The sequence below is a fragment of the Echiichthys vipera genome (genome assembly GCF_963691815.1).
Source record: "Echiichthys vipera genome assembly, chromosome: 12".
In the NCBI taxonomy this organism is placed as follows: Eukaryota; Metazoa; Chordata; class Actinopteri; order Perciformes; family Trachinidae; genus Echiichthys; species Echiichthys vipera.
This window is the reverse complement of record NC_139837.1, coordinates 24147635-24163592: the sequence shown is the minus strand read 5'-3', so window position 1 is coordinate 24163592 and position 15958 is coordinate 24147635. Positions and strand designations below refer to the sequence as shown.

The 15958-nt window shown below is 40.8% G+C and overlaps 1 protein-coding gene across 1 annotated transcript in view; it reads left to right on the top strand.

Moving 5' to 3' along the window:
- Positions 1–15958, top strand: part of syne2b (spectrin repeat containing, nuclear envelope 2b) — a 164918-nt gene that overhangs the window by 88404 nt on the left and 60556 nt on the right. The window contains exons 71-81 of the mRNA XM_083924627.1: positions 672–848; positions 1275–1412; positions 1766–1951; positions 2037–2150; positions 2486–2638; positions 2726–2869; positions 3941–4078; positions 6951–7085; positions 7711–7773; positions 9468–9635; positions 13828–13977. Coding sequence (XP_083780753.1) covers positions 672–848; positions 1275–1412; positions 1766–1951; positions 2037–2150; positions 2486–2638; positions 2726–2869; positions 3941–4078; positions 6951–7085; positions 7711–7773; positions 9468–9635; positions 13828–13977 — 1566 coding nt within the window. The remainder of the gene's footprint in view (positions 1–671; positions 849–1274; positions 1413–1765; positions 1952–2036; positions 2151–2485; positions 2639–2725; positions 2870–3940; positions 4079–6950; positions 7086–7710; positions 7774–9467; positions 9636–13827; positions 13978–15958) is intronic.

Here is a 15958-nt window from a genome sequence, read left to right as displayed (position 1 = left end):
AAACTGCTCTCTAGACTTAAAGCTGCATTCTCTCTAATGTCCAGCAGGGGGAGACTCCACTGGCTCCAAAAAGAAGTGGGATTGTATAGAAGTCAATGAGAAAAGGAGCCTAAACTTTGATTTTGGCTCACTTGATTTATTTCCTCAGTAAACATTTTCCTAATGAATTTCTGTCTAAATCTTTTGTAAATGATGGTCCCATTTAGAGACAAAATGACCATAAAGCAGGGGATGCTTTACGGCGGGGCTACCTTGTGATTGGCAGGTCGTTACCACAGTGTCAGATCCACCCCTCACTCCTCCTAGCTTCACCCTCTCATCCATATATGGTCATGTCTGGCCCCATTTTGAGCTTTGTCAAGAACTGGGCAAATAGGAACATCAAATAGGGAACAGAGTGCCCCTGCTTCTGTAAAATAGACTCGCATTCTTTGGCTGTTAGTCATTCATACTACTGTGAATCCTGTTATCCTCTCCTAATGCAGTTATCTTGTGTTCACGATTTACCGCCCTGAATCATTTTATAGGTTATTGATTGATCACTGGCTGTTTTAAAAGCTTTAACGTCAAGGCATTAATTGTGATTTTTGTTATTTTAAAGTGAATAAATCATCAATTAATTAACATATGATTGTGTGTGGTTGTGTGTGTGTGTGTGTGTGTGTGCTCAGCGTGCATGGGATGAGCTAGACGTGTGGCACTCGTGTGTGGCGGCACTTGAGGTGGACATGCAGGACTTGGAAAAGCCAGACGAGGTGCTGACCCTCACTGAGAGACTTGTGGAGGTCCAGCAGCTCCACTCCCACCTGGCCAAACAGGCAGAGCAGAGGACCACCCTCCTCAGCAAGGTCAGGAAGCCTCCAATTCCCCTCCGCCCTCTTTTTCACACCTCAAACCACTTGTGTCCCATCATCATCTGTATAATTCCCAGTTAATGATTTGTGAGTTGTAATTACAAGCTGTCACATCTCCAGATTAGTTTGGTGTCAAACAACAAATGTTTGTGTGATGACAAGTTTTCTCTGTTGCTGTGTATTTCTTTCATGTTTATACACAAACATCAGTGTACAAGCATTGCAAGTGCTTCTCTTTCCCCACATGCACAATAAATACCACTTTGTTGTGTCAGAAGCTGCTCTTTCAGATTAAACTCCCATGATTTTGATTAGAAGTGTATGTCAGAGCTTGTAATGGTTGGTTGTTGTTGAACAATGTTCACACAGTTTCATGATTGAGTGTTTAAACTAATTATTGTTTGGGTTTTTGCTGGTCAGATTCACACGTGGCTTCAGGAGCATCAGGAGATGATCAGCAGCTCTAACAGCTGGATGACAGAAGCCAAGTCATGGCTCGCTACGCCCTGTTCCTACACCACCGCTAAATGTCTGAGCAGCCATGTTCACACTCTGCAGGTCAGTACACTGAACCGTGCTCTACTTTACACGACCCTTTCTTTCTACAGCACATTATACTTTAAAGTACTTTTAAACCAAAGCTGAAAACATTTGTTTGACGCTGCCATTCATTTCTCACACTGCCCTGTAACTGTTATCCTTGTTTTTTATACCCGTTATCTATTCTAGCTTGCTTTTATTTCATATTTTCTTTATTGATTTTTCTTAAATGTTTCTATTTGCTATTTAATGTTTTATGTAAAGCACTTTGAATTGCCTTTTTGCAGAAATGTACTTGGAAAGTAATGCAAAACAAATGGATCTTTTTTGAATCTCAACATGTTTGTCAACACGTCTTTCTCGTGTTGCAGATGGTGCTGGATGACTCCGCACAGATTCGGACGACTCTGCAGGGCTTCAGCTCAGTCCTGAAGGAGATGTCGCAGGTGTGCGACATCACAACTCTCCAAGAACAACTAGACGAAGCCGATCACCAAGTGGCCGACGTTCAAGAAAGCTTCACGGCTCCTCTGTCTCACCTTGGGCACGCAGCTGACGTGAGTCTTAATCCTCTTTCTTTTGCTCATGTACTTTCCCTTTTTGTGAATGGCCAAATATATTGATTGATCCCTTGCTGTCTAGGAGGTGGAAGCCATTGAGGGTGAAGTCCACCGTATGGAGAATGACGTGGCTGAGATCAAGACATTATTGTCGTCTCCAGAGACTTTCCCCAGCCCCAGAGAAGAACGCCTCAAGGTGAGATTGGTGAAGGAAGAAGCCTTTTGGTGAACGTTTAGCTGTTTGTATTAAGACTGGACATCGCCACTGATTTCCTGAATCGATTCGATTCCATATCGATTTGATTGAGGCTATTTCAGTTAAACTTTGATTTGAAAGAGATTCTCAGCAAACTAACATTTTAAATTGTACAAAGAACCCTCTAACCTGGTGTATTATTACTGAACCCTAAAACTGTTACAATAACGTCCTTTTTTTGTAACTTTGCATGCTTTTATGGCTCCATTTTGTCAGCCAGAAATACTAAAGAGAAAAAAGAGATCTGTTTTTCTGAATGCCCTTTCTATGTACAGTCTGTTGAGCAGAGGATCCAGTCCATGAGGAGGACCATAGCTGAGATACAGAAGTGTAAACCAGGCCTTTGTCTCCCTGAGAAGGCTGAAGAGACTCTGACCGTCTTCACTGTGGTGGACCAGCTCCAGACTCTGCTTCTGGAACTGGAGAAGGTCAGTGAGACAATCCATTTGTCGCTTGGTCAGGTATTTAAACTAGAATTGGCCTTCACTGAACCTTCACCTTTACTCTTTTTGTAGAAAGTCCCTGCCCTTTTCATCCAGCAGCCACCGACTCCAGACCAAGCAAAAGCTCCGTCGGCTCCGTCAGCTGCGGAAGCTCCGTCGGCTCAGCAGACGACCTCTCAGTCTCAACTCCAGAAGTCCACGTCAGAGGAGGCTGACGTGAGTTTGGTTAACTGTTCAGAATATGAGAGCTTTAGATAATGTATCATTTTGTCAGTGTTTGTGGAGAAATATCAGTTTGGGATTGTTGCAGCTGGTAAAGGTGCAGCTCATTTTAATGACTGGATATACTGATGGGTAGCTTAACCTATAATAATACATAATTTATAACTTGATTTATATTTTGCACTATTAGGCTTATTAAACCTGCCTTTAAACACCTAAAGTTGTGTAGTAAAAAGTACAATATTTCCTTCTGATAGCCATTAGAGTGGAAATATAATGTAGCATAAAATGGAAATTCTCAAGTAAAGCAAAAGGACCTCAGAATTGTATCTTGAGTGAAATTCCGCGGCGTAAAATCATTCCAGGGTCTTCAGCAAATACACTCATCAAATAAGCCATCGAGATAATTAAACTATTAACGGAGATATCGCTAACAGCAGAATGCGGTTAACACTGATTAGCTCGGGGCAGCACGGTGAAGGCATTCAAACTGCTTTTTTATCCACTAATACCGCTGAAAATAACAGCAAACCTCTGCAGCAGCACGAGAAGAGGCCCTACACAGAAAACAAAGCACCAATGGGCTCCTTCCTTTTGGATTGACTTTGGTAATTCATTTGAATGGACATTACTATGAGAGGAGCTGGTACAGGGGCCAGTAGGTAAGTCTTTAAAACACTCTTAAAATCAAAAAGCTGTTTAAATGCCTTCACCGTGCTGCCTCAAGCTAATCAATGTTATCCACATTCGGCTGTTAACGACTGTTAGCGGCCGTCTGGGATTTCTACGTTAATAATTGTTACACAAAAAAATTGTCTCAATGGCTTATTTGATGAGTGGATTTGACGAAAAAAGACCCTGGGAACCTTCTACGCCAGAATTTCACTTTAAGTACTGTTCTTAAATAATATAATACATATACTGAGTTACTTGCCACAACTGGACTGTGACAGTAGTTAAAGTACTTGGTTAAGTGGAGTTAAAATCCTATATTGCCAAGATGACGTGCAGCCCCAAAGTCATCATGTGTAGAAAAAAACAAGCTGTCCCTGTGCTGTCTCTCAGGAGAAGGACACGGAGCGAGGGGAAATCCGAATTGTACACGTTAAAGAGGACATACTGAAGACATCGGGAGCATCGCTGCTGACTGTGGAGCGGTCCTCATCTGAGCAGAGACAGTTTAGGACGTCAGACAGCACTCAGGTAAGGAAGCCTGCGAGTTCATCCTAATGGCTTTATGTTTTTTTTCTTAATAAATCAATAATAAATATGTACTGACTGACTTTTGGATACTAGAAGAGATGTGATTTTCAGTGGAGTGTCACTAAAGTGTGTTCATTCTCACTATTATCTGATTTACATGAACTTACCATCACTGCATAATGAAACCTGGGTTTTGAATATTAAATACTCACCCCCCGTGGTCTTCAAAGGTAACTAACATGGCTGCTAACCCATTCCTCCATGTGATTTTAACAAAGTTATTTAACATTTTGCAAATGTTTTGTTTTCCCCTGCATGCTTAATACTAATATCTATTTCTATTGGAAATTATGTGAAGTATGAAGCATGCTTCAGATACATGGTGGTGTGAGTGCAGATAGTGGGACATTGAGCGGAAGTTTGCGGTTTGCTGTGCACTCTGAGATTCTAGTGGAGATCCCAGAGTTTCTAAAACATATGTTTGATATGTCAGACTGAGTTCAGAAGGAAATTATTCCAAAATGATATGCAAGATATATATATAATATTCAAATTTGATATCCTATTATAAAAAAACGTTCTTTGATCTGCATTTAAAAGTTTATTTTTTATTTTTCCTTTCAACCAAATCGTATTAAAATCAGTGGAGAAATTTTTGGAAATACCCTGATTATTAAGAAACAAATAGACAAACATTCCCTTTCTCTTAGAGGTTATTAAGGCCCAGACACGAAGAACCAGTGGCGACGAAAGCCTGTGTCTCGCCGAAAAAGTAGAACTTGAACATATTGCAAAGACTAGATCTCTTGGCCAAAGAGCACATAAGTTCTGAGCATAGAAAAAATGGATGTGGCAAATCCACATCGGCAGTGTTGTGCCTGATCACGTTCACTGAACAGTAGTTCATGAACTCGTTCATATTTAGGGCGAACATGAACTAAACATACTGTATTCTGCCTGATGAACGTTACTGTGTATGTGTTCATTCTGGTGTATGTGAATGACATGCTCTCTCAGTGTAACTTCGTTCAGTAGGGCGCCAGATTTCTACAGAGCCTTACAGGCGAAACCAAGGCTAAAACACATCGTAAGCGGGCCTAAATATGGAGCGGGAAAAGCACCTAATCTGGCAACACCAGCCGCCAGTGTTGCACCGCCACATACATCATCAAAACAAAACACAGCATGGAGGCGACAGCAACGTGTAGGGGACAAAGCAGCGAGGAGGCGTCATATTCTCGGTTAAATGAGTTTTATGATTTTGCACGCCAGCTTTCAAAAAAAAAAATCTGCACTTCAGTCACATCCACAGCAAACCTGAAATGGCACATTGAACTGAAGCACCCGGTATTTCAGGGTATGTGCAAGCAAATCAAAAATCAAAAGACAGTTAAGACAGATCTTCGACCCAAATCCCATTAACTGCGTACAGAAGCGACTCCATTGGCATCTCCCTGCCACAGCTGGACCACCTGGTGGTGCAGCATGTTGTCAGAGACCTGCAGCCTTTGAGTAAAGTGGAAAGCCCAGCTTTCATAAAATTAATTTTAAGTTCAACCTTCATTTCCTACCTCAGCCTGGTTCCTGGTTTTATTATTCATGTAACTTGTTTGTTGAACCAGGATTCAAGTATTCCATTTAAGTATGTTCTGAAATGGAAAATTATTAAAATTAAAAAACATTTGCTCCTTAAGGATTACTGTCCTGTTTTACTCTTTGTAATTCCTCATTAAAAGGACCATTCAAGAAGCAAGTTTTTCCTCATGGTTTTGAGAATATACTGTAGGTGTGAAAGCTGCAGCTGCTCATGTGTGGACTGAATGGACAGCAGCAAAGTGTTAAAGCAACTATGTGGAAATGCTGTCCCCTCAGTTCTAATGTAAACCCTGGTTGGATAAGGACGTATATTTTTATTGTTGAAGCTGTTAAAATAATTGCTGTCTGTTGTTCTATATAGACTGTGGCAATCATTGTATTCATTTTTGTTACTGTGAACTTAGTTCATAATTTTGAAACTGCTCTATTATGCAAACTCCCCCTAGTGGATGGTTGGAAAACTGCCGTTTTTGGCACTTCCTTATTGGATCAACCAGGAAGTCGCTGTGTCAGGGGCTGGGTTCTGACTAACGCCTACTCTCCACACCAGCAGGGGGTGGTAGTCTGTATTTATCACTCAAAAAGTGACAAGATGCAAGTTAGCCAGTTAGCACTTTAACAACACAACCTGTTGGTGACAGAACAAACAATATTGCTGTGCGAGAGTGAAAATAACACAATTATGAACCGCTTTTGCTAAAGAAAAAAATGACGTTACAAATATGATATTACAAATTTGTTTTACATCTCACAGCCTCTTGACTTTGGCTGTTTCTTTACTTTCCTCCCTTTAGTATCTCCTCTTGTACACTGATTCGCTGAGACGAAACTGCCAATCAGAGTGATTTCTCTCACCGACAGCTCTGCCGAAAAGCCCCTGATGAGGGCTGACTGGTGCCAACAGTTCAAGACACACTGCAAAAACTAGAGCGACAGACACTCATCAGGGCCTTAAAGGGATACTTTGTTGATTTTGATCCAGCTCTGTGTCATGACAGTGTGTGCAGATAAACGGTGATGAACGGTTTGTGTCATTCGGCAAATCTCGCCGCTGGGGCAACGGAGGGAGGCCAAACACCGTTGAGCTGCACACACTGGATTTAAATCAGAAAACATATCTCTTTAAAGGTTAATAAACAATGTTGTAGATGCTTTTAGTGCAAAAGTAAACAATGACAGTCATTAGCAGCAGCAGTCGCCAGCTTGCAGCTCAGTGTCCCAGATGCACTTTCGACCACCTCCCGTGTGACTCTGCACATGAGTGTTTCCGTGTCAGCAGAGGGAGCAACAAGGCGTGCTCCAGGCTGAAGAAGCCAGAGAGAAAACAGGGAGTCAGGAGCAAAGAGTGGAAGAAGGTGGAGGAGGTGTTTTATGGTGGCTCTGGGATGCTTTCCTGGCCGCTTCGCCAGAGGTAAACAAGATATAGAGCTTCTGTGGACAAACCTTTCATCTTTCATCATTTTCTTTCTCTGTCTAACTCTTCTCTTTTGGTCACCTCGTGCCCCTCTCCGGAGTTCCTTGTGACCCAAGGTCAGCTACTTACAATGTAGGAGGAGGGCATTAACCACACCAGATGCCATAGGAATGATCCTCATGGCATACATCCCAACAATTCCAGTTAAATCATTTCTAACAACTATATGACTAAGATCTGACCTTTCTTTGACCTGGGTCACTCTGTTCTCCACATTACTGCTGGCAATGAGCTCCCTCACCTACTCACCTCTATTGCCATCGCCATCTCCCTACTTATTGTATCAGCTGCTTGCTGCTTCTACAAACCCTCTTCTGATCTTTAATACATCTTTTTAATCACTGCGGTTTCCAATTCATTCTTCCTCCTTCTACTTCAGCCTCCCTGCACATCTGTTTCTGGATTTTGTCCTGCCCCTAGAGAGCAGCATTGAATAGTGTTTGTAACTGTGTGACAGTAGATTCGAGAATTATGTTACCAACAATGTTTTCTCTTTCAGCCATTTAACATTCTGGTTCTGTTGTTTCGGTAGATATTTTTAATGTGTCATTGTTGGTGTTAGGTCCCAGAAGAGACTGAAGGTGCTACTGGAGAAAGCACTGAACAGACTGAAGAAGTTAAACAGGTAATTTAACTCTCAACACTGTCAAACATCCTCATTGGCTCCTATTGAAATTATTCATATTGGCAACAGATCTAATAAAAAACAAAACAAAACCAACTGTTAAAACACATCATTCAGCCACACTGTTGTACTGGGTGACATGTTTCTTCATTATTAGGAATTCACACAGTGTTTCCTCTGGAGAACGTTCTGCTGGGGCGGGTTGCCAAGGCAAAATATTTGCTGCTGCAGTAAATCACAAAAGGAAAATAGTTATTGAATGTAATTTCCACATGAGCAGATAAAAAAAAACATCCTGCTGCCTTAAATACTTTGTAGCGAACCAAGTCTCAAAACTGCGGAGCACTGAACCTGCCAGTATAAATACATACATAAATGAATAAATGACTTGATAAAGGAATATTCCATTAAATGTTAAGATGTCAATAAAATATTACATAAATTGATATTTGTGTTTTAATTAGCTTCTTTATTCATTTATCGTAATAAATTCCCCTATTTATTTATTTATTCATTTTTAAATATATGTATTCACTATAGATTTTTTATATTTCTTTACTGTAAGTATGTATTTTTATGTATTTATATTTATTTATTTATTTATGTATTTTTTTCTTTTTACAATTTGTTTTGCATTTCTCCCTCAACAGAACACATGCATTGTTAGCTTTGTTTATTTTTCATGGGATTTGTTGAAATTGATGAAAATATAAAATATCAGCCTTATATCAATCATAGGTTTCAGTGGTGTTTATAATTCTGTGATTTAAAAAAATGTGTGCTGCATGCCTGACTGTGTTAAAGTTACTGCCCAAAACAGTGAACTAATAGTGTAAAATGACTTTACATTTCTCATTTATATAATTGAATTCTTGGAACAATTAGGGCGCACTCACACTGCCCCCTATCCCCCCCCCCCCTTTCCCCCCGTGGCCCAGGCCCGTTTGTACTCACACTGCCTGGGCCTCGGCGGATGCTTCTTGCCTGTCTATATGTCATCATGGCGTAACACGTCAAACACACTGATCGACGTCATCGCGATGCCTCACTTTGTTTACAAATCTTTCCATAGACCTCAGAGTTTTTGTGCGTCTTGTCCGACTGTTTTTGAATATTTTCATCGACCAAATCTGCAGTAAACACTCCACCTCCGCATCACACCAACGTGAACCTTTCACCGCCATTGTTTTAAATGTCCGCGCAGGGTCCGTCGTTTTCTTTTTTTTTTTTTTTCTATGTTTTCAGAGCCGCCGTAGTCCTCGTGCTCGTGCATGTGTGCATGCTCGTGCTCGTACATGTGCAGACGTGCTTTACAAAAGCCCACCTCTCCCAAACAGTCCGTGGCCGGCAAGTGGGCCGCAGCTAGGCGCAGTGCGGTTGCACTCACACTGGTCAAACAAACTAGGCTTTACCCGTAAAACCCGTTTGGGCACAGTACGGATGGACAGCGTGAGTGCGCCCTTAATTAAGTATTGAAAACTACAGATAGCAGCCATTAATGTATTTTACAATACGGCAGATTTAACAAGATAACATAACAAGAAGATGTCAATAACATTATGTAATTTAATTCAGTAACAGTGTGTATCAGGATTGTGTGAATCCTTATCACGTGGTAACCCTGATGACTAAATGATCCATGTATTTAACTGACTGACCTGACTGATCTTCTAACCCTGCTCATGTTTCTTCAGGATGTTGAGGGCCCCACTGAAACCACAGAAGCAAGTTCATCTGAAGCCTTATCAAAGCCCCTGGGCACAGTCACAACTCAGTCACTGCCTGAGAGCATGGTAAACACCACCGTAACCTCCACCGTAAAAGTCTCCAAATCCAACTCTGGGCCCCAGCAGAGATGTGTAGTCTCCTAGATCTAGAACTTGTATCTCTAGAACATTTCACTTCTTCTTGATCTAAGCATTATACATCCAGCTTCTTCTAGAGCCAGGAAATTCCCCTCTAGAAGAATACCTAGATCCCATAACTTCTTCCAGAATCAGCCTTACACTAACAGATTATATTCTCTAGAGCCAATTCAAAAACTCCTCTAGAACATACCCTAGAATCCCTGATGTGTTCAGACCTGTCATTCCTTCTAGAACCAAGCATAGAACAACAATGTTTACAACCTATTCTAGATCTCCCAACTACTTCTAGATCCAACCTTAGAACTCATCTAGAATCGAACGTAGATTTCAGTTTCCTCTAGAATGAAGGAAACTTGGAACAGCCTGTTCTTCTATAACAAACAAATGCAGTTTTTTTCTAGCGATCTAAGTCTATAATACCCACTCATAGACATCAGTCTAAAGCTCAGTAGTCTAGATACAGTATAACCTATTCTAGATCAACCAAGGTTCACTTGAGCTAACCATAGAACTCCCAATGTGTTCATGATCAAGTCTTGGTTTCAAGGCTTCATTGAAATTCCCCAAATTTTCTAGACCAAAGTATAACCCCTTCTTCGACACCAGATCTAGAACTCAATTTGTTTTGCAGGATCAGCTGTAGAGCTCTTGATTTCTTTCTTGAACCAATGCTTTTTTTCCAAACCTTCCAACTCCTCACATCTTGTAGAATCAAACCTAGAACCCATATTTCTTCTGGTGTCCTCTAGAATACTTTTAGAACAAGACCTGGAACCTGCTTTTGACTTTTTTTCTAGAGCTGTTTCAATACAACCAAACTCAAAACTCCTACCTTCTTCTAGAGCTAAACCTGAAATACAAATTTTCCTAGAACCGAATATTCTAGCACAAAGCCTAGACCTTCAGGTTCTTCTTGAAACGTCTCAACCTACAGTGCATTTACATGGCAGATAATTCTGATATATTGGCTTCCAACAGTTCAGAGCTGAGCATTTTGAATTTAAGTTTCTTAGTGCATAATAAAAAATAAAATAGAGGACAGGACAAAGTACTTATAATGAATCAGATGTGTGCCAAAGTTGTACTCTTTTCTAAATGAGGTGCGTGTTTACGTGAAGGTCTACTGTGCTCGCCCAGTCCCAGAACAATTGTGCCTATTTATTGACGAGTGATCACCACTGAGATGTGGTTTAAAAAGAACACAGCACATTATTTTGCAACTGTGTGAGAAGTGGTAGGCAGGGTGGTGGTTACTGTTTTGCCAAAAATGGAACACAGAGAGACTGGTGATATTTAGCATGTGGGGTGGATGGTTTTCAGTCTGTAATAAGCTTTTGCATGGACCTTAATTCTAATGGGTTAATATGTTTTTATAAAAGGCAGAAACAAAGTGTACTAATAGACTTTATAATATGTGAACTATGTTTTATATTGTATCATATAGGGAATGGTGATTTAAAATAGATAAACTTTTTGATTGCTGACCTTTCATATACTCTCTGAGCTCATTTACCAGCAAATGCAGAGCATTATTGTTTAAAATAAACTTGCTTGCCTACATGCATCTGCCATTTGAATTTCCATAAGCTGAATATGGTAATAAATTGTTGTTTACAGGGTTGATTGATTAACTTAGTAATTATCCCTTTAGTGAATTTCTCAGTCACTCCCTGGCAGCAGGAGACTGTGGAGAAAGATTCCTGCTTTGTTATGAATTGATTTTCTCTCTCTACAATGCAGATTTTGTACTTAAGAAAGTTTTCTAAGACTGCTGGCCATGAAAATGCACTGGTTTGACATGATTACTGATTAACACACTACTGATGACGGGTGAAAACCACATAACTCCACATTTTAATTAAGTATAGTAGTAGTAGTAGTATTTAATTGGTGGGATTGTACTCAAATTTGGACTTGTGCAAAATTTCTTAAGACTTCTTTATAATTTCAGCAATTAATATAGCAATCTAACAACACCCAAAAAGCTGCCATTTTTGGAGGTACATGGTTTTCACCTGGAAGCAGCAATACTGAGATGTCTTACGTGGCATGTGCTGTATTTGTACATTGTTCTACTTTTGTCTTTCCATTCTGTCTACATATCCAAACAAGAGCACAAATACAAATAAACCCAGAACAGTGATCTACTCCTCCGTCTCTCTTTCTCTGTGTCAAGAGCTCATGAGGGGGCTTGCATGGAGGGGGGGGGGGGGGTGACCCAGAGGGGCTGAAGACATACACAGAGAGCACACACACACACTACAAACTGCATACAGGCCAAAGACTCAGTCCGACCTGCCCAAAACACACTCAGTACAGAGAAGTTCTGGTTAAAATCCAGAAGTCCTCTAGAAACAGTAGCAACCAAAGCCACCACACATGTATACGCACCCTCTCAACCTAACGTTGCCTGCAGCCTCCCCAACCTGCACATTCAGACTGCAGCATCAGGACGGCGCTGCATCCTGCAGCTGCCCTGGTAGATAAAAAATATAATAAAGAAGAGACAAAAGTCACACTCAGAGCCCAGGTTCAGCATGACACACAGACAAAAAGCACCTTCCTCCTCCTAATAACCATCTAACTGTGCAGTGATGAGTTTTTGACCACTTCCTTGTTGGTTTACTGGTTGGTTGGTTGGTTGATTGATTATATTTATGTTTGACCTTTAATACAACAATTACACTGTCAACCCTGGTGAATTCATTTTCTTCACTTGCATTTTATTGCCTTTTGCATTTGAACTTATGAATTTATATGCACATAGAGCCTTGGAAGTATCAACAGGAGCAAATTTTAGATTGTTTCTAATTAACATTATTGATTTGTAACCTAAAATGACTAATTTGTGTTTTAAAATACTTATTTTTTGCCTAAATTTAGTAATTTAGCACTTTTTGTGCACTTGAATAACTACATTTTTCCTGCAAAATAGAGCTGCAAAGATTGGTTGATTTATTGAGCATTTAAATTAATCGCCAACTATTTTTATAATTTGTGTATCTGTTTGAAGAGCGGGAACAATTTGAAATTTTAGCTTCTTAAATGTGAATATTTTCTGGTTTTGTTCCTCCTCTGTGACAGTAAATGGAATATCTTCAAGTTGTGGACAAAACATTTGAGGACATCTTCTTGGGCTTTGGGAAACTGATCAACATTTTAAGTGTATTGATTAACCGATAAAATATTCAACAAATTAATCAACAATGAAAAGAATCGTTTGTTGCTTCCATGTATCCTTTCACCTCTGACACTAATTGGACCACTTTTATATTGATATACTTTAAGTGTTGAACATTTAACACCATGGTTATTGAAGCTGTTTGGCTGCCTGCCTTGTCTTCAGAGCTTGATTAAGTATTTCAAAGGCATAAATGATTAATTTGAAGATAAACATGACTCAAAATGTTCCCTCTGAATGTACAGACTTATAAGGTTTGGCTCAAAATATCACTGACTCGAGACAACCTTTTTCATAAATATATATATACAGTATATATATATATATATATATATATACTGTATATATATATTCTCCTGTAACTAATAGAGGGCTCTGTGTATTCACATTAGACTTCAGTGACATTCAAAGCAGGTTTGTTGACTCTTAGTGTTCACCTCCTGTCAAATCCTCAACAGTTTCCTGGCAACTGTGTTCAGTCATTTGATGCATTAAATTTAATTTTGCCGTGCAAAATGCTCATAATTTACTCTGAAACAGAAGCATGAGAGGGGAAAGTTTCAAGAAGAGAATAAAAGAACACGTATAAACAAAGTTCTGATGGAATAAATGATCCGTTGACCGACAGGTACAAAGTAGCAAAGTGTTCGTGTTCTGTGTTTACTGCTCACTCAGCTCCACCCCTGCAACCTTAGGCCTCTCTCATTCTCTCTTGCTCTTCCTGTGATAAAGAGTCACTGTCACTGGAGCACTGCCACCGCTCCAGGAAGTGGTTTCTGCCACAGGTGGGAGGAGCAGAGAGGGAAAGAAAGAGAAGAGTAAACAAAGAGCAAGGGAAAGACAGAGAGCGAGAGAGGGACAGCCAGGCAGGGGAAAGACTTTAAGTGTGAGAAGTAGTGTCACAGATCTATATTAGAACTGCAACCTGTTCAGGTCCCCCCCCCCCCTCTCTACCTGTGATCCTGGAGCAGAGAGGTTCAGCCTGGTGTGTTGTGTGTGTCCCAGGCCTGTGAAGGTGTCCTCCATGTGTGCCTGGAGAGGGTCAGCCAGCTGGAGCTGTGGCTGCAGAAAGCCCAGAGGAGCCTGGTAGCCGGCGCAGCTGCAGGTTCATTCACCATGCAGGACAGCGTTGAGGAGCAACTCCTCACCTGCCAGGTAAGCCCCGCCCACCAGGAAACCAGGTAATTTCCAGGATTTTCTAGGAAGCTGCAGCGAGTTAAGACTGAGCAACCTGGGGCTGAAAGTGATTTTTAAATTATTTTTTTATTGCTGAGGGCTGTCTTATGCTGCCTTCACGTGCTATAATAAAGATGCTCTTTTCCACTTGTAAACTGGAAATTACCAGTGTAAATGTGTGTGTGTGTGTGTGTGTGTGTGTGTGTGTGTGTGTGTGTGTGTGTGTGTGTGTGTGTGTGTGTGTGTGCGTGCGTGCGTGCGTGCGTGCGTGCGTGCGTGAGTGTGTGTGAAGACTGTCTCTCCTCCAGCAGCAGGATGTTGTCGCTTTGACTCATAGGTCAGAGGTCCGTTTTACTCTCTCACTGCTGATAACATCATGATGCCTCCACTTATGGCTGCAAACACAAGTGTAATAATAATATATTTGACGTGTGTGCATCCTTATTGCTAAGAGAAGTGAACATCGCACCAACATTTCCTGGGTTGGAAGATCAATTCACCCACAAAGTTAATAACACTGGTGCAGTGCACTTTCTGGTATTGCTGCTAGCATCATTTTTGGAGGGGCTTCTCCGTTTAGAGCATGTGACCATTCAGAATGTGGGCTAATATCAATGCTCTCCGTTCATGGGATTGACTTCACACTGGACACTCCACTCCCATGGGTCCTGAGCAACATACCTGCCAAGTGTGAAGTTGATCACAGGAATCTTGAGGTATGCGAAAGACAGCCAGACATGCTCACATACTCAGACAGGCAGAGAAATCGTCCATTTGGTTAGATGATGCTACTACAGCGCCACCTATTGGCCAATTGGCACCAAATATATCACGTCCACTTGGAAATCATATCTAAACATGTCCACCAAATGTAGTTGCAATAGCACAAAGCGTTAAGGAGATGTGACATGTTTTTGGAATGTAAGGCCTTTGAAACTTTGAGGGCCGACTGTAAACAAAACTGTACAGAACATCAACAATCGCCTTGGTCCTTCCAGAGATGCTCTGTACCACATTTGGTGATTACCACAAATTTGTAGAAGGAGCAAAAAAACAGATTTTGACACAATTTAAAACGGTGGAAAATAAATGGGCCTGGCTTATATGGAAAGATTTGTTTGGAAACGCAGAATCCAGGAGGATCTGCGATGAACCCTTCAAATGTTACAGGCCAAAATGTATAGTTTATTGTTATGGTACTGTGTTTTAAAATCTTTTGATATATTGTACAGTAGTAATGCTTTAGTGTAAAGTCTGCAACTCTCTGTGTGCACTGTCTGTCCAGAGAACACATGACTTGTTGAGTTCACTAAATGCCAGCTGCTGGTATTTGCATTTGAGGGTGCGGTACGGCTTCAGAGGTGGTGACCAGACTGGCAAAGATCAGGATATCACAAATCAAGTTTTAAACTATCAAACGCTCTGTGACTAACACGCACACACACACACACACACACACACACACACACACACACACACACACACGCGCGCGCGCACACATACACACACACACGCACGCATGCACGCACTCATGCACGCACGCACACACGCACGCACACACGCACGCACACACATACACTCAGAAAGAGGCTACAGAAGATAGCAGCAGAGACACTGCAAACACAGCTTTAGACCAATTCACTGTTTTTTTTAATTATAAATTAATATTATTTTTTTAACAGTGTATTGGTCAGTTAATATTGTTGCTCTTCCGTGAAAAACATGCATCTCCAAAACATTATTCTGATAATCCAATAGGTTCATAAGAACATGTAGAAGAATTGTATGAACCCATAATGAAGGAACACTTCACCCTTCATCCATCACTAATGTGGAAACATATTGTTTACATGAACTCTGTAATGGAATTTATATATTTTTTTCATAATTCATTGATTGTGGGTCTGAGTGTTTCAGTGTGTGGTCTCACCGTCTTCTGTCAGTAGTCAGGCCCTCACAG